Source organism: Alligator sinensis, unplaced genomic scaffold (genome assembly GCF_000455745.1).
Source record: "Alligator sinensis unplaced genomic scaffold, ASM45574v1 scaffold80_1, whole genome shotgun sequence".
In the NCBI taxonomy this organism is placed as follows: Eukaryota; Metazoa; Chordata; order Crocodylia; family Alligatoridae; genus Alligator; species Alligator sinensis.
In genome coordinates this window covers 1,498,757-1,518,066 of record NW_005842206.1, presented here as the reverse complement: position 1 = coordinate 1,518,066, position 19,310 = coordinate 1,498,757, and the positions used below count along the sequence as shown (strand labels likewise).

At 40.1% G+C, this 19,310-nt stretch overlaps 1 protein-coding gene across 1 annotated transcript in view; it reads right to left on the bottom strand.

Moving 5' to 3' along the window:
- Positions 1-19,310, bottom strand: part of LOC102388353 (protein diaphanous homolog 3) — a 435,025-nt gene that overhangs the window by 343,055 nt on the left and 72,660 nt on the right. The window contains exons 11-15 of the mRNA XM_006026725.3: positions 17,556-17,674; positions 17,385-17,449; positions 11,615-11,719; positions 8,562-8,900; positions 5,452-5,566 (exon numbers count right to left, since the gene is read on the bottom strand). Of these exons, the coding sequence (XP_006026787.1) occupies positions 5,452-5,566; positions 8,562-8,900; positions 11,615-11,719; positions 17,385-17,449; positions 17,556-17,674 (743 nt within the window). The remainder of the gene's footprint in view (positions 1-5,451; positions 5,567-8,561; positions 8,901-11,614; positions 11,720-17,384; positions 17,450-17,555; positions 17,675-19,310) is intronic.

The window sequence follows — 19,310 nt, the reverse complement described above, 5'->3', positions numbered from 1 at the left end:
TGATCAATGGTCACCAAATAGGATACAACCCCGCCTTAAAAAAAATCTGTCCACAAATATCTATTTCAATCACTATCAATGCTTTGCCCAAACACTACCAATGGAACCATCAGAATCCACAGATCCTTCATGTCTATCCTAGAATGTGATGCATCTCATCTAGTGATCAGATACCCTCATGGAAGCTACACAGGTTCAACTAAACAAAAAAACTATGATCCAGGGACACACAACCATAGATCAGTGTTTCCCAACCTTTTCCAGCAGAAGGCACACTTGTATTAATAAAAATTTACTGCAGCACACCTAGTTAAGGTATTCCCCATCCTCATACCTATTGTAGCTCATTGCCATGGCAAAATTCCGTGGCACACCTGTTTATTTCTGATGGCACACTTTTGTGCCACAGCACACTCATTGGGAAACACTACCATAGATAGTAGAATACTTTGCATAGTACGAACACTTGCTTTCTGATCTCACAACCTTTGTGCTCAATGGAAATCTACCAAACACCTTCATAAAAGACAGGCCTGAACAAAAATTCATAACCTTACTGGGCATTAAAACCCATGACCTAAACAAAGACAAACTTTGGCTCATTATAATCTACCTGTGATCTCTTGTTAAGCTCTCTACAATCTACAGAGTGCAAAGAGATTCCATCTTGAATGGTCTTGCTCTCCTACTAATCAGGTTATCCTTTCCGCTGCACTTCCCTGACCTTTAAGCTACTCCTAATTAGAAATGTAAAATTTCTGGAAATTTTGAAGCCATGGGGAAAAAAAAAAAAATGTTTTTTCAGGGAGTTTTGGGGGGTTTTTTTGGAAAAAAACACAAATTTTAGGAAACATTGAAATGAATGCAATACTTATTTTCTTAGCACCCTTTACAGATCTAAATTCACTTTGCTACTTTAAGAACATAAAATGTATTATGTACAACTTGGTTTGCTCATAAAATTATCGTGTTTGGTACATTTAATAAATTTTAAAGTATAGTTTATTCAGACAATAATTACAAATTTACTAATTGAATTTACTTTAAAATGCTTTTAATGTTGTTACAAATGGGAGCTACAAGCTTCTGAACTCTAAGGAACTCTCTTAGTTTTTGCCAGTTTATGAGAAGTAGGCAAAAATTGAAGTTGAAAATAGAAAAAAACATCAACATTATAGTAAAACAAAAAGTTATGCATTTCGGACGTAGTCTCTTCCAGAGTGTCACGCAGCTACAGAAAGCACTGATTTTTGAGGAAAAAAAGGGGGAAAAACCAACTCAATTGGATGCAAATTTTGCTACATGAAACTTAGTCTAATCAGTCCCATTTTCTGAGCTATCACTATCAGCAGTTTCTGCTGCTTCTGATCCTTCATTTTTATCATCTTCATGGACTTCTGAAAACTGAAGGTTTGCCTGGATTGAGACAAGCTTCTCTACTCTTTCACATGTTAGTTTATTTCTTGATTTGATGTGAGTACTTCCAAACAGACCAGTCTCTTTCACATGCTGAAGAAGATGGAGGAATCTGAAGCAGCTGTGTTGTGCAAAGGTCTTGCCACCATGTTGCAGGAGGAATATGCTTGGCAGAGTCCCAGACTGCATCCCTGAACCAAATACCTGAAGATGGTCTGTATTCTGCAACATTTGAAAGCATCTTTCCAACATCAACTACTAAGTGTATTTCTTATTTTATAATCCAGTCAAATGTAGTAGCAGTGCCATCATCACTAACATTTCTGCCTTTGAATCTTGGATCCAAGAGATCTGCAGAAGCATGAATTGATTGGCAACAAAATTCTTCCAGTCTGCTAATAAAGTCTTTCATGTTTCTTTCTTCCACAGTTGTAAGTGGAGATACACTTAGATTCTCAAAAACAGTTGATTTTATCCGGGCCATTTGGTAAGGAATGCCTGACAAAAGTGCACTGTCTGATTCAGATGCAGTGATTGCTAAGAAATTGGCTTTAGAATCTTCCAGGAGTTCTGCAGCTGAACCCAGTAGACATCCTCATCAAGTACAGAGCTACTTACACTTCTGGGTACTTAAAGATCCTCAATTATTACTGTTTCTTTGTTTTTTAGTAAACTTCCAAATGAGATCACCACTACACCCCATCTAGTTTTACTATAGAGTTTGAGCATCACTATTTGATTCTTTGTATTCTTTTCTTCCTGCTTCTTCTTAAAGACTGCAGCTACAATATGAGTAGCTTTTACAACTTCTTTTGCTATTCTATAGATCTTTTGCAGAGTGTCCAATTTGATGATGTCATTAAGCAAGTTTAGCCCATGGGATACACATTCTATTGCAATAATATGTGGATATTTATCTATTATGATCTCCCATGCTGCTTTCATGTTACTTTCATTGTCAGTCAGCAAAGCAAATACTTGACCACTTCCAATCTTCTGTAGGACTTCACATATTTTACTACTGATACGCTTTGCAGTATGCCTGTTCTCTCCTACTTCAACATTTCTGTAAAAAACTGGTTGAGGTGTCATTTTCACAAAGTTTATGATTCCTTCTCCCTGCACCTTTATCCATCCATCTGTAAGTACTGCAAGACACAGTGCTTCGTTGATTTTACCTTGCACAAATTGCATTCCACGTTCATATTCTGACTCTAAAAGAGGCTTGCTCAAAGAATGTCTGCTGGGCAAATGGTATTATGGTCTTAGTAATTTAAAAGTTTCCTGTCAGCATGCATTTTCAGTTATTGACAATGGCATCGCTGAAGATTGTATTGCTCTTGCAAGAGCTTGGTCAATTTTTTCCTGATCATCAGGTGTCATCTTGTCTACAAATTAAGCTACTGGGAGTCTTTTGTATACAGTTGGTTGCAATATTTGGTTACTTGAGGACGTTGACTGGGCAACCCTCTGTGATACTAATGTTATAGAAGCAGCAGCAGCAGCAGGCAGAGGACTTCTGAATTGAGAATGTGAGCAAAAATACTTGCACTTTCATCATCATGATCTACCTCCTCCTCACTTACACCCATGAAGGATTTTGTAATGCCTACAGGACACTTCTTACATACAAGGATGTGTTTGGTCATCCTAGTTGCATTTGGAAATGCATATTTCATTTGACAGTATTTGCAAATCGCATTTTTTTTCCTCAGAATAACTTGCAGTGTGGAAATGCTTTCATATGCTAGAAGCTGGTCACACCATTTTGCTGAAGGGGAAAAAAGCAAAATGGAATTTAGTGGCTAGACTGCATATATAAACACTAAGCTACAGCATATGGACAGATTTAGTAATGGACGAAGGAGAAGCCTCCCCAGAGTTAACTGTGAACAACTTCCCTGCCCTGCAGGCCTCACCTCACTGCTAAGGTTGGATGATTTGGCACAAAACATCAGATTAGTAGGAATTCAATTATGAATTACATAGGTTATGAAAATATACTAATGCAGCTGAAATATAGTTTAATATACTGAATTCAGAGAAGTTTAAACTCTTACCTTTCAATAAAGAAGTATACTTTCTCTCAGCTCCTTTGTGCTGCTTCTGTACTTCGGTGGGTCTCAAGGTCACAGGGCCAGGAGGCGGCAGGTTCCTTCCAACTCCAAAACCTTTAGATTTGCTCTGTCTCCTCTCCTGAGGCTTTTGAGCAAGAGGGCAATACGCTGCTTGTTTCTAATCTCTACATGAATTAATAGATGCTGCTGCCAGTGTCCACTCCCAGACCTTTGAGGCCTAGTCAGGAGGACAGGAGCAGATTGACCAATCTCTAGATCGAAAGTCAACAATGGACGAAGTCCACAAGCAAAGGCACTGAATCCTTCTTCCTTCTTTTGTGAAAATAGCAGTGCCCACTGGGGACAGAAATGCATCTTGCTCTTGCATTTGACAGTTGTACTGTTCTGCCTGGCCTCAGTGTACAGGAATTGTAATGATCTGATACTTTACATAAAAGTCTTTCTATTACATCGTTATTAGAAAACATTTTTGGGGAGTAAAGGGTAGCTATATATGAACCCCTTGTCTTAAACATTTTATTTATCATTTTAAAAGAAAATACTTCATAAGAGCTTTTTAAATTTTTCACAAAAAAAAAAAGAACTTGCAATTTTCCCAATTTCTCAGAAAAAAAAAAAATCAGAAAAAAAAGTCTCCAGGGTCTTCACATCTCTACTCCTGATAATGTTTCTTTGCTCCTTTATGACAGCCCTTCTCCGTTTCTTTAATTAGACAACCTTTATTTATACATGGAGTTATACACAGCGAGAGGTGCACTAATGTATCAGTCCATATCCTATCAGCACCAATAAAAGGAAAATTGACATTATTGGCAATTGGCTTTTTTTGACCGATGTGACCAATAATGTCACCGATAAATGCCACGTGCATACAGTCGCAGCATACACATAGCCAGGAATGTAGCCCAACAGCTTGGAGACCAGCGACTGGCCAGTAAATCTGTGGGAGGGGGGAGGAGGGAAGGGCTGCACCAAGCTTTGGGGTGGCTGTAGCCCACCACATTGCCCCCCCTCCTCCCCTTGCCTCCCTGGAGGTGCGTGCAGCATTAAGAGAGGCCCCACCACTGCGGCTTTGTCCCACACCCCACCCTGCCCCAGCTGGGCAGCACCTGCCTCTGCCCCAGCCCCAGCCCCACACTCCCTCCCTCACCATGGGGGCCTCAAGCTACATCCCCAGCCCCCCGCCCGAGACTTATGGGCTGGATGCTGCATAATTGGCAATCGGATCGGCATTGGCTGATATGGTTGGTTAATAATCAGCCATTGGTATAAGCCAAAAAAATCTTTATCAGTGCACCCCTATATACAAGTCATTGTTTTATCTTCTACTTAGCTCAAGCTCTGTCTGCTACTTTCCCAGACCTCATGCCCAGAAGTCTAATATCCCCACTGTACACTTTTTGGTGAAATAAAAGTTTTCACCAAAAAATATCCTTGCTTCTCTATAATAGCTAGACATCCGTCAGATGATGTGAACCCTATGAAAGACATGACCAAGAAGACCTGAGTGAATTACAGCTACACAAGTAGCTGCTGGAATATTCCTGTGGTGTTAACTTCACTATCTACTTAATGCATCAAAAAACATTCATATTTATAACCTAAATACATTACCTGATAAATGAACTGTAACCCACAAACGTGTCAATAGTTAATGTATATTGTACAAAAATATATTTACAAGTATAATTGAACAAAAAACTCCAATAAAGACCCAGGAAGCATTCCGAGTTATTGCAGTGAGGTTTTAAATTTTGACTTATGTATTGCATATTGTTTTCAAAATTATATGGTACAATATCACCGTTTTAATAAAAGCTCAACAAATTATCATTTTCAGACAATATTTTACATGCCCTCACCTAACATATGCAGATTTAATTTTTTTGATGCAATCTACAGGCTGTGAATAAAACTGTAGTAGTAAAGCAGTAAATCAAGTCAATAAGTTACTTACCTTTCTTTTGACAACAAAATGTAAGTTCCAGTTTGCAAAGTAGTTCTGCATTTTCATATCTGTCCTCCTCTGTTTTTAGCCAGAAACAGCTCTCAGTCATTTCATGTGGCCTAATCTGCAATCAAGATATCAACTTTATTATAATTACTATGTAGTATAAATAAGCTCTTGTAACTTGAATAGTTAAACCTATAGGATGAATGTTGTTACCAGGGCTGTCCCTAGTGGGGGCCCCGCACAGGCTGATTTGCCCTGGGCCCCACACCCTGCTCAGGCTGTCTCTGGTTGTTACAACTCCAAAAATTTCAGATTTCAAAAGTATATTGCACTTAAGATAGTATATTGCACTTATGTAGGTAATAGAGAATAGAGTGTACAAGAGCCATTACTCCTTTAAAAAGAACTATTACCAATACTTTGTAAGAGGTATAAAACTTAATTTACATATCAACTCCTCCTTAGAGTATATGTTTAACAAAAAAGTGCTTAGTACAAGTGCCTGTAGCATGCAACAAACCCACTGTGTGGGGCACAAAAGCCATAGGTGCTGAGTAAAGAGGCGCACTGGAATGGAAGCAGCAGGGCACGAGACTGGACAAGTGAAGCAGAGTGTGATCAGGATGGCTACTGCAAGAGGTGGTGTCAGGTCTCACCATCAAGAGCCAGATTAACCTTTTCTGGCCCTGCAGCTACCACAAAATTCAGAGCCTTACATCCTCACTTTGATATGAAAGTATGGTTGTGGAGGGACCAGAAAATGGTTAACCTGGCTTTTAGTAGGCTCCTTCGGCAAGCCCTCGCAGTCAAGGGTGATTGTCTTCAATGAGTGTCTTGTGTGTGTCTGAAGAAGACTGATAAGGCCTACCCAGGATCGACAGACTCTACTGCAGCTCGAACATGTGTTTCCATGTGGGGTAGGTGGCACTGGGTTCTTGATCTGATCTGCGACATGCTGTTTCTGCCACTCCCGCTTTTCCATCTCCTGTTGTTGTTGTTGCTGTTGTTATGAGATTTCAAATTACTGAGATACCTGCAGCAGACTCTTCCTCCATTTGGGGCAGTCCTGGATGATAGACTCCCATGAGTTGACATCAATGTGGCTTTTTTAAGTTGGCCTTTAGGACATCCCCGAAGTGCTTTCTCTGCCCTCCTTTTGAGTGTATGTCTTGGCTGCGCTGGAAGAACAAACCTTGCATCAGGAGTCTGGAGTCAGATATCTGGATGAAACGGCCAGCCCAAAGTTGATGTCAGATGATCATCACTTCAATATTCATGGTTAGGCAGATGCTAACAGGGGTGCATCCGCCTTCCCACTGCAACGCAGGCAGCGTTGATGTTACTTCAACAACTTTAGCTGTCTCCTGTGCACTGTTCATGTCTCAGCTCCATACAGCATGGTGGGAATCATGACTGCTTGATAAACCATGAGCTTGGTTTCGAATCCAATGGCATGGTCTTTGAACACCCATTTCTTCAGGCATCCAAAGGCTGCACTTGCACATTTGAGGCGATGTTGGATTACTTCTTTTCGGTCAACTTTCTGCGACAGGCAGCTTCCGAGGTACAGGAAATATTCAACATTTCCAGGGTATCACCATGGATCTGGATTACCAGAGCTGGGGACTGTTCATTAGGAGCTTCTTGGTGGAGGACCTTAGTCTTCTGAATGGTAAGCATCAGTCCCATTTCCTTGTATGCCTCAGTAAAAACATCAACCATTGCCTGAAGGTCTGCTTCTGAGTGGGCATGTACTACAGCATCAGCAGCATACTAGAGCGCAAAGATTGAGGTCGGGGTGGTCTTGGTTATGGCTCAGAGTTGGCTGAAATTAAACAGCTTACCATCCATTTGGTAGTTTAGGTCCACTCCAGCTGGAAGTGTGTTGGTTGTCAGATGTAGCATCATGGCAAGGAATACTAAGAAGAGTGTTGGAGTGATGACGCAGCCTTGCTTAACTCCCATTTTAGCCTCAAAGGTTTCTGTGATAGACCCATTACTAAGAACCACCACTCTCATACCGCCATGGAGCAGGCAGAGAATAGTGACAAATTTTGGTGGACATCTATACTTCAGAAGGATCCTCCACAACACATCTCAGCTGACAGAGTCAAAAGTTTTCATAAAGTCAAAGAAGGTCATGTAGAGAGCCTTATTCATGTTGTCAGGAGAAATGCAAGGAACAAATGGCTCTCAGTAGTAATACCTCCCTGGCAGCAGCGTCCTGCCACTACAGCACTCTGTGACACTGGCTGCTCAAGCCCTCCTGCCTCCATTTTGAGGGTACAAACTCTCAGATATGCCTCAGGAATCCAGCTGATTAGAGCAGCACTTGGGAGAGCGAAGAGAGAGAGAGATGGAAGAGCTTCATTTGTGGCAAATCTGCCACTACTGCTTTATACATACATAAATTAAACACAGTATGTTCCTCTTGGCTAGGGGCAGACATTACACATAAACCACTTTAAGCAATCAGAAACTGGTTTAAACCTGTAACAGAACAGACATTCAGAATGTTTGCCCTGTTACAAAATGGTTCAACTTAGGCAGGTTAAACTAACCTGCAAAGGTTGAATAAATTCAGGCTCTGGCTTTTTGAACGTTTATCCCTAACCTTTCAGTCTAGATTTTTCAGCTGTACCTTGATCTGTTATGCAGTTACACACACCTTTTTACTTCCCATCCCCCCGTATACATTTCTATTTTATCCTTCCTAAAATAAATGGACTTATAGGCTAAGTATACTTCATCCTGCCTTAGTGCACCAGTACATACTAGATATATTTATTCAAAGATCTTATCAGCCCACATCGCTATGATTCTATAAATTGTAGTTTTCAAAAGAGAAAAGAGTAAAACATATTAAATATTTTTATAAAATGCCACCAAACAACAGAATGAAAAGACTGAGAGGAGTAGAAATGCCTATGGGGACAGAAAAGCTAAGAGTGAGGAGAAAAGAAAAGCTCATGTCATGTACAGCTTGGAAAGGAGATTAATACATTATATTTTCATTAATTTGACTTACTTTTTTTTTTTTTTTTTTTTTTTACAACTCATTCATCCAGCCAAGTCAATTAAATGATGTCTATTTTTCTGCATGAAATATTTACCTTGGACCAATTGAGCCTCTTCATGGTGATCTCAGGTTTGAATTCTTTTTTAGGCTTCAATCCAAAGGGCAAATTATGTGGAGGTGGAGACAAATGTCCTCCAGGAAAGCCCAGTGGAGGAGGGGGAGGAGGGGCAGCAAAAGACAGAGGGATTCCTGGGCCATTCAAAATTGGTGGTGGCAGAGGTGGTGGTGGTGGTAACATAGCTCCATTAAAAGGTAGGGGTGGAGGTGGTGGTGGTGGTAACTGATGAGATGATGTAGCAACTGATGGAACACAGTTGCCTCCTTGTGATGATGGTGAAAAAGCAACAGCTGATCCAGGTGGTAATGAGCCATACTGGGGGGGGGGAAAAAAAACTTGTTCAAGTTCATTTTTTCAAACTGAGTACCAGAAAACTCCTATTCACAAAATAATACAACTAGGAAAACTTCACTGTAAAAATATTGAAATGTGAATGTTATTGAAACTGACAAGGTCTCCCTCGCATAATGAGAACACTTTACATTGCATCATGCCCAGTAAAATTAGCTGGAGATGATTTTTATTTGTGAGCTTGTATCTACTCCAGGGTATCCATATCTATTTACAGTTCCTAAGAGTTGTTCACACTGCATATTAATGGATTTTTTTCTAGAATAGCCAGTGTTTGTAGCAAATCAAAACCAATGCTGTTAGTTTTGCTGTGCAAACTGAAACCAATCTTCAAGCTGTTACTGCAGCTAACTATTCCCAGAAAATCAAGGATGCCCTCCTTGTAATAGGACTGGAACAGTTGTCTTTGAGATTTACTTGACACCTACATACACAAAAAAAGTTTTGAACTAATAGTTAAGCTTTCTTTTTAAATAAAAAGGTCACTTTAATGGTTGTATAGATAAGTTTCCAGATCACCAACAAAGCGTAAATCAAACAGTGCATTATCACCCTATTCTCTTCAGTCACACAGTGCTAATACTTCTGCTGCTGCTTGCAAATTTGTAACAGGATAAAAAATATATTAAAGTGCATTGGGTGAGGAAAAGTTACTATGTGAAATGCAAAAACACTGACCAGTAGGACAGATGAGAGCAGACAAAAGGCAGACATTAAAGATTACTCAGGAATTCAACACTGTTGTAGGAAAGAAAAAAATGGACTGAAAACAGTAAAAGAAAAAATGGTTAACACTACAACTACAGTATATAGTGGTCAGTCAAGTACAGTTAGACAACACTATTACTGTTGAGCTACACTTTTTTCTTTTTAATTTATTAAAAAACTACCAGTTCAATATATACAAGGCACCAAGGGTACATGTAAACACAACCTCTTTAGCATTTGTATAAATCTGAGATAAGCCTGTTTTGATCATTTTGTTCTAGTTGTTGGTCTTTAAAATATTATAATAATAAACAGACTGACAATAGCATAAACATCAAAAATATAATATTTTAACTATCATTAGGACTTCTTTGTTAAGTAGATGATGAAGTTTCCTGAGTTACTGCCCATTTGTTTAATGCACGAATGAACAGTTTAGCAAAAGGCAAGACAACCCTTTTAAATGCAACTGTTACAGAAGTTCCAGCATAACATTAATCATATGTTACTGCTTTATTCCTTTAAATTGAAGGGGTCACATGTTCTTCACTAACTACCAGGCATCAAATAAATTCATTAGCATTCTAAAATTTTTAAAGAAATAACTATGAAGGAACAGGAAACTCAATAAAATAACAAACCAGGCTTAACTGCACCCAAAGCCAACCATGATAAGTAGCAAATTTTGGAGCCTGGGGACCTATGGTCCTTTTCAGAACATGTCCTAAATACTCGTGTCCTAAAAATAAGTTAAATCACAAAAATTAAGCATTGTAATAAACCAAAACAATTACATTATTCAAAATATAAATCTCTTTCCCAAACTGTTCCATAAAAGTGACCGTTATGACCATGGCTGTAGTGTGTAAGCTACATCCATGCTCACATACATTCATGAACCCTATTGTGGATGTTAAACTACTTAATCCGACAACAAAAAAACCCCACAAAGAATACAGTATGTGGGAGAGAATCTCATCACTATCAAAAGTGAATATTCTGTCAGTTCTGCCAAATTTACATGAAAAGTAGTAGTAGTTTAAGGCATGCATACTGAAGTTTTATCACTGAAAAAAGATGAATATTTTCTGAAGAGAAAGGAGTTCGGAGATTTACTTTTTCTTTAAAGAGATTATGTGCAGCTCTGTAAGTACTTTGCTCCTTAATATTGCCTACTGACGGTTAGCAAACATGAATTACATATTTTTACAGAACTAAAGCATACAGATGAACCAATTTCTAAAATAAGACTACACAAGCTTAAGATCTATTTGACTAAAGGCATGGTCAAAAATTATTTTATCATCTTCCTTAGTGTATATCTTATTCAAAGATCTCTGCTTCCACACCTTTAGATTCTATTCCTTTCACTACTAGCAGTAATAGAGGCAAAAATCCTTTGGTCATACTATCCAAATATAAAACATGCAGCAGTTGCATGTAAAGTATCTCCTTTAGAATCTGTATTTCTTCCTTTTTTGTCATGTTTTAAAATGTTTACTTTTGGAAATTGAAAAATTATCAGAAAATGTTCTCATTCAGCTGGAAGTTATCTTTCACTGCAGGATACCCATGGTTGCAGCTTCAGCAAAATAAATTGCATAAAGAATAATTTCCTGTAGTCGGATAAGAATCAGTGATGAATGCCAAATCTAAGAGTAGAAGACTTATTACCCTTTGTGGTTAATTACTTAGGAAATGTGTGACACTGAAAGCAAAATCCAAATGAAATGTAAGGAACTAGTTTAATTAACAAAAGCCTAGGCACAAAAAAGATCAACTGGGAACTCATACAACTAATTAATGTCACACTACAATTCTTTTCACACAGACTCACAGAAAGGGAGAGGGAGAGAGAATAATGATCTGATAATCATTTGTTGTTTTAAAAAACCTGACAAACTCTACTGATGTCTGGAAGTTTATTTCACTAGTAATAGTATATAAGTTAATCTAAAATCATCTTTTACCCGGGACATAAAAGCTTGTAATGCTGCTTCAAGCTCATGGATTTTTTCTTCTTTTTTCTGCAGCAGGGACTGGGTCTCCTGATGAACTATAAACTCTTTTTCAAACTGGAAGAAAAATGACAACACAGTTGATATTACAAAAAATTACTTGGTTCCTTCATTGCAGGGGTTTAGGTTGTAGCCGTGTTGGTCTAAGGACATAGGCAGACAAGGTTCCTTGGGTGAATTTAATATCTTTTATTAGACCAACCCAAATAGTTGGAGAATATTTATTAAGCAAGCTTTCAGGTTCAAAAACCCTTCGTCAGGCTAAGGAAGTTTCAGCAGTTGGTGTGTGCCCTTCCTGGATGGAATGAAAAGAAACCAAGCCAGGGGCTGGGCTGGGCTGGGGAGTCAGTTGCCAGGCAGATTATAATGTATCAAAAATCCAATGTCTATGTTTAGTCCATGATCTCTAGTATCCGGGAGGTTGAACGCACACTGGAAATCCATCAAAGACAGAAATACCCAATTACCAGTGGGGGCACATTTCTCACAGGAGGGCCACTCTCTCTCCAATCTCTCAGTCCTGATCCTCAAGGGAAACTTACACAACACTTCCCAGAGACGAACCTATGAGCTCCATTTCATCAACCTGCTGGATACTAGAGATCAGGGACTAAACATAGACATTGGATTTTTGATACATTACAATCAGCCTGGCAACTGACTCCCCAGCCCAGCCCAGCCCAGCCCAGCCCCTGGCTTGTTTACTTTTCATTCCATCCAGGAAGAGCACACACCAACTGCTGCAGCTTCCTGAGCCTGACGAAGGGTTTTTGAACCCGAAAGCTTGCTTAATAAATATTCTCCAACTATTTGGGTTGGTCTAATAAAAGATATCAAATTCACCCAAGGAACCTTGTCTGCCTTGGTTCCTTCATAACATTCTAATATTCACTTGTATGTTTAATTTCAGCCTTCAACATTATATTTCAGCCTTCACCATTATATTATATTAACAACATTAAAAGCTCAAATTGACAGAAAACTAAGTGATTCTTCCTGTACACAGAAATTTTAATCACAGTAAGCAAGGGTAGGAATCTACAGCATAACTAGTGTTCCCCACACCTCTTACGGTGTGGACACACATACATTTAGAACTCTTTCAAAAGGGGAATATATCAAATGCTATTATAATTTAACTGTTGGGTGTGAAAGAGCCAAAAATTATTCAAATATAGCAAAACTGGTCCAATGTTAAACCTGGATGAATGAGCAGTGTTATACCAAGAGCAGTTTTGCTATGTTTTAACTGTTCTCAGCTCATTTGCACAACTACCAGCTGCTAAAGTGTTCCCCTTTTGAAAGTGCTGCAAACATACATATATTCACACCTCAGTGTGCATTAAGTATGAAATAGCCTTCCAGTGAAGGAAGGTGTCTCATTCTAATAATGTATACACAGTTACTGAAGAGCCCACAAAGCACTCTAAATTTTCACGATAGGTTACAGCGAACTAGCTTCTCTAAGAAAAATCTTAGTTCTACCATTAAAAGACATTCCATATTGAAATGGTCATCTTGATCAATATTAAGAATTTGAAGGCTAACTGAACAGTATAACATTGTTTGAGAAAAAAAATTAAAATAAGTTGTGGTGGCATTTATACTCTATTTGGAAACTCAAATTTTGATGCGTGTTTTAATGCACCAATATTCAGAGTTGTGCTTATTATCACTGAATGAGTAACTATACATCAAGACTACAATTAATCAAAAAAAATTTTACAGGCATACTACTGATTAAATTTAGTTGGTTACACCTGTACAACAGAGATTCTACATCATCTTTCAACAAGACACCAAAACCTCTCAGTAAATTGCTTCTTCAATGTTTTAATCTTCAGGCAAAAAAATATAGCTATTGTTAGAACCAAGAAGAAAGAATGAACTATACAAATTTAATCAAACATCTCCCAAGAAGAGTTCCATTAAGTAGTGCCCTATACTTCTGTTAGACTATGTTCATAATGCCCATGTCTAAAACCCGTTTTTTATAGCAGTGGTTGTCAACTGAGGGTACGCGCACTCCTACATGTTCTTAAAAAGGTCATGGGGGTACACAGAACTGATGAGGCTTATAATGTGGCCAATAAACGCCACGTGTGTGCACACAGCCGCAATGCAGCACACAGGCAGCCAGGAGCACAGCCCGGCAGCATGGAGAGCAGCCGGGTCTGGCTGGTAAGTCTGTTGTGAGGGAAGGGACATGAGGGGTGGGCAGACAGAAACCCCAGCAGTGGGGGAGGGAGTGGAGCTGGGGCAGGCACTGCACAGCTCTGCCTCTGCATGGGACTGAGTCACATGTGGAGGGGAGACGGTTCCCGCTGCTGCATGCACCCCGGGAAGGCATGAAGGTGTGTGCCCCCAAATCTGCGCAAATAGCGTGGGTGGGCCAGGGCAACGCCAGGCTCTTCCTGGTGGGGGTTGAGCCAGGCTGCACCAGGGCAGGTGGCAATGACAGGGAAGGGTGGGGTTCGAGGGGCTATGGCGAATTTTGGGGTGACTGCAGTCCCTCCCCATAGCTCCCTCCCAGCACCACCACTGCCCACACTGAGCGCAGCCTGTCTCAACCCCCTACCAGGAAGAAAATGCACAACCCCAGCTCCATCCCGCAGCTGCAGCCTGCCCTCACTCCATGCAGATCAGGGTGCACACCCTCCCCCCCCCCACACACACACACCCACACCCTCCAGACGAGCCACTTGCAGCTCAGTCCCATGCTTTGCCCCAGCTGTGCAGCGCCTGCCCCAGCCCCCGCCACAACTCCACTCCCTCACCATGGGGGCCTCAATCTGCCCCCTCCACCACCCCTTAAAAACAAGAAAAAAAAATATAAAGGTGTGCGTGAGCTGAAACTCTGAGACAGAAGGGGTACACTTGTTAAAAAAAGGTTGAACACCCCTGTTCTATAGCAAAGTGGATCTATAGGGCACCTATACATGTGCTGGGTGTTCGTTGGCTCTCAGAGCCACTCGAATGAAAAGCAACCCCCGCTCCACCACAGAGCATGTGTAAAGATCCCCATAGATTTTAATATGTCCATTAAAAATGCAAATGTTTGCTTCAAATTTATTGCTCTAAAAAAAGTCTTTGAACCAGAACAATATTAGTTGAGAGCACTGAAGTTGTGTAAGACCTACTTCTAAATCAAGCTAAAAAATTTTAGGACTAAACTCGGATGTTCATGTGCAACTAATTTTAGCTACAGGGTCCTACTTGGATATATGAAAGATAAAATGCAGCACTCAACCTGCTGATGGACTTGCCTGAAAAGAAAGCTATCTATTCTAAAGACATTTCGCTCAAATCCCTCACCCACCAGTACCTTAAATAAAAAATAATTGTCCGGGATTAGAGATGTATTGAATACATCAGATCCAAAGAAAAGTATTTTAAGAAAAATCAGTAAACCAGAATTTTAAAATAGTTTAATTAACTTACATGTTTGACTGTCTAAATGTATAATACTACCAGCTGCTAAATCAATGCAGGAAACGTTATGTCCAGACATAAAACTTAGAATTCACCCTGATTATACATGTACTTACTCAACAGGATTTTCTAAAAAATAAAATGTTTTCAAAGGGTCACTCTGCAAATGCAACACACCAAAACCAGAGCTGTTTTGAGAGAGACACTAGCAGAACCGGACAATAGAAGTTTAGTCTAAAAAACACGGATACAATTCTGTTAAGGACAGAATCCTCCGTCTTCCATTCATAATGTAGTCTACTAAGTAAAAGTTGACAATATACAACTTTAGCCTGAACTTCTAACTACTGATAACCAGGGATCCTGGTTTTCTCTGATAAAAAAAATCAATTTTCAGATTAAAAAAATAACCCCAAATCCACATTTTTCCATGATTCAAATGAAACTACTATGAATCTCTCTCTCAGTGGTGTTTCATTTTGATCACAGAAAAATATGAATTGTGGGTTGCTTCTTTTAATCTGAATATTAGGGATTCCATTTTTTTTAATCAGAGAAAATCAGGATCCCGGCTAATAACAAGGGATCCTGGTTTTTCCTGATAAAAAAAATAAAATTGTAAATTCTCTCATAAAAACCCGAAAACTCCATGGTTGAAGTGAAAGGTCCCCCACTCCCTCCTGGACCTGCTGGTGCCCCTCACTCCCCCATGACCACAGCCCCCTGGCTCTGCTTATGCCCCTGGCCCCGCCACCCACATCCTCCTGCCCCCAACAGAACACAACAGCTGCTGCAGCATTGCAGAGCCTGGCTATCCCCATGCTGCCTCTCCGGGGTCAGGTCTGGGGTTCAGGTCTGGCTCCCTGCCACTGCATGCTCTCTCGGGGAAGGGGTGGGGAGGGGGGGTGGGGGGAGACCTGTGCCGCCCACATCTGTGCATGGGGCAGGGGGAGACACAGGCTGCTCGCTGTGGGTTCAGGGAAGCTGTTTGCCGCTGCAAGCTCCAAACTGTTTTGGAAAAATGTCCCTTCTGCATGTGGCAGCAGTGGGGGCAGTGGTGCCGGACTGTGCCTCTCACTGCCGCCGTGTGCACAGGGAACACATTGCCAGGGCAGCAGAGAGTTTGCAGCACCAAGCCACATTCCCATGTGGCCCTGATGTGTCCTTTAGCACCAGGTAGCATCTGCTGGGCTGCAGAGGCCCCAGGAGAGGGCAGCAGGGTGGGAGCCCAAGTGCACAGTGAGTAGCTCGTCCCCACCCCACTCATGAATCTGGTGGGGCACGGGTCCAACCTACCCGCCGGGAGTGTGCACAGCAGTGGGGAGCCAGCCCAACCCCAATTCCCTACTCCCTGGACAAGCTAACCGTGGCCCTGTCCAGCTCCCTGCTGAGGCCCTGGGGCTACGCATTGCCACCCTGGGCTCCAAGCACCATGGACCCCACAGCTGGGCAGCCCCAGCACTGCCCAACTCCCTCCCTCCCCTTGGGGGGCCTCAATCCCCACCTTCTCCCACAACTTACCTACAAGAGCTGCTCTTCAGGGAGCCCCCTGCCTGTGGCCCTCCTCCTGCTCCCTCCCAGCCCCTTGCAGCCTGGAACTGCCAGCCTACGGAAAGCTCTTTTCAAAACGCAAAATCTGTGGGATTCTCCTCCAAAATGAGAAATCCGCATTTGGCTCCAGTAAAGGGGGAAATTTGTTTTTCTGTGGGAATTGGAAAACCCAGATCCCTGCTGCTAACTTGTGTTCTACAGAAGAGATCTGCTGTTTAAATTTTAATACAAAACAAAATCTACATATTAGTGATTAGAACCAGAAGGCAGTAAGGCTGCTTATACATGTAAAAAAAACAAACAAAAAACCCCAAACAAACAACAACAAAAAACAGTGCTTTACTTTAAATTCCACGCACACCTGCACCAAGCCCACCACACACTCAGAAAAGGCATCCCCACCCCAATGTCGGTAGAGATAGGGAGCTTTACCAGGACTTTTTTTGGCATTTTTATGTAATAGCTGATTGAAACAGCTATCAGATAAAAGCTTCAAAAAGCCCTGCTGAAACACACTATCTATACAGACACTGCAGAGATGGGTCAAACTAACGTGCTGCTTTGACTGGTAAAGCACTTTTTCGCAGCCTAAGTGATTTGTGCAAAGTTCTCTGATTTCTATTGCTTTTTTTTTTTTCTCATTAGTAAATATGCTAAAACATGCTGGTAGTTTTTACATTTTAAGAGACTATTTTCATAAATAAACCTATCATGATTACAGAACTTCAAAGTTACTTACTTTATTCGACAGTTCTGAAGCTCTCTCTTCAAATTCTTCTAGTTTTGCTTTATCTACACAAGTATCTAAAAATGAAAATTATAAGGTTCATAGTATTATGTAACAGTTAAAATTTTTGTTTTTTAAAATAAAAAATACATGACAGTAAGTGTTTCTTAAACCAATACTTACCTATTAAGTGACTGAAATTTACATCTAATCTTTTACGATACGTGAAATCTGGGTCCGTTCCACTTCGATGCAATACTATCTGTGAGATGCATTCTTCAATTAATTTGAAATACTGCGGTCTAAATATAAAAAGAGGGAAATCATTTTTACAACTTTTTTCACTTGTTTGTTCATACTTACATTATTGTCAAATAAAAGCTATTCCAAAATTAATTCAAAACTGTCCAAAGCATTTCAAATGACTCAGCTCATAAATGTATTATATTATTAGATGTTCAAAGGCAAACATATTTTGCAGTTTGCCACATGGAATTTCTAGATGCAGCCTTATAAAGCAAATACTTTTGTGAACATTTAAGATGCCAAGAAAGAGAATAATGAAGGGAGCAGGTGTTTTCTCCAGAGCCCTTAGCACGAGTTTTCCACCTCTAGTGCCATAACAGGTACTGGACTGTTCATTAAACAGGAATGCATGCACAACAGTTTACATAAAACAGGCATGTCTCTAACTGTCAGAAAACCAATGTGTCTGTATAATTTTTCTGTATATAATTCTGTATTCTGCACTCTACAACTCAAAGGCCTGCATTCTCACAGCCCTCATTCAAATAACATTATATATCATTATGCCTCATAGCTGAAAATGCTCCATGATGTAAACTTACCTGATTCTTCTGATAAAGACTTGCAACTTTAATAATTTCACAGATACAGTTGAAGCAAAATGTTAAATGCAAGCAAAATTGCTAAATCTTGTAAAATAGTAAAAATAATGCCAAAAATCATTATATACTGCCCATTGCTATTACTAGATATTAGTATAGTATACTAGTATAATGGTAAGAACTAGATATTCTTGTTATCTCTTAATATCACTTCCAATTCTTATTCCCTTAAACCAAATGTTCTTCTATGACTGTACTTCCCTCATCATGAGACAGTAATAACTATAGCATCCTGAGAACATCCTGATATCCAAGCATATTTTAGATGAATTGGGGGCTAGCATATAATTGTCTTAGTTTCCCTTGGTTAGCCAAAAGAAGGTAATTTATTAAACATTAGCTTTAACTATGGAAATAATAAGGGTGTTTCAATACATTGTGAAAAATCAGCAAAATGTATTAAAGTTTCAGTAATAAGCATCCTAAAGTAATCAAGGACATCTCAGAAAACAAAGTTACATCTAAGTAATTAAAAAGCAAGCTGTTTTGTCCACAGATACACATACACACTAATGGGGTGTTTCTCACACCTTGTGCCTTCATGTGAGCCTTTTTTGCTTAACAAGATCCAAAGAGCAAGCCTTAGGTCTTTCCTGTCCTCATGCTCCCTTTTGGCAGCGAGCACTTTCTCCTTCTCAATTTCCTCTCAACTACAGAGCCCTATTGTATTGACTTCAAGAAAGACAGGAAATGATGGTGTACATATCTGTATGTGAACAATACATCTAAGGAAACCTAATTATTGATAACAGTTCTCAAGAGCAACTGTCCACATACTATTCCTAACTCCTAGGTGACTTAAGGTGACTTCACACCAAAAGGTGGCTCTTAAAGTGTCCTGAAGTAAAAATCAATTATAAAACTGACTGTCACATATGGCATCTAGCACTGTAAGGGCATGGTCAGGCTCTCTAGGCAAAGCAGCAGCAATGACTTCCAGTTTGTGACTGAGAATGCAAATGCAAGTACACAGCTGCCAACCACAGTGGCACCTGGGTTTTTTGTTTGTTTGTTTTGTTGGAGGCAGGGG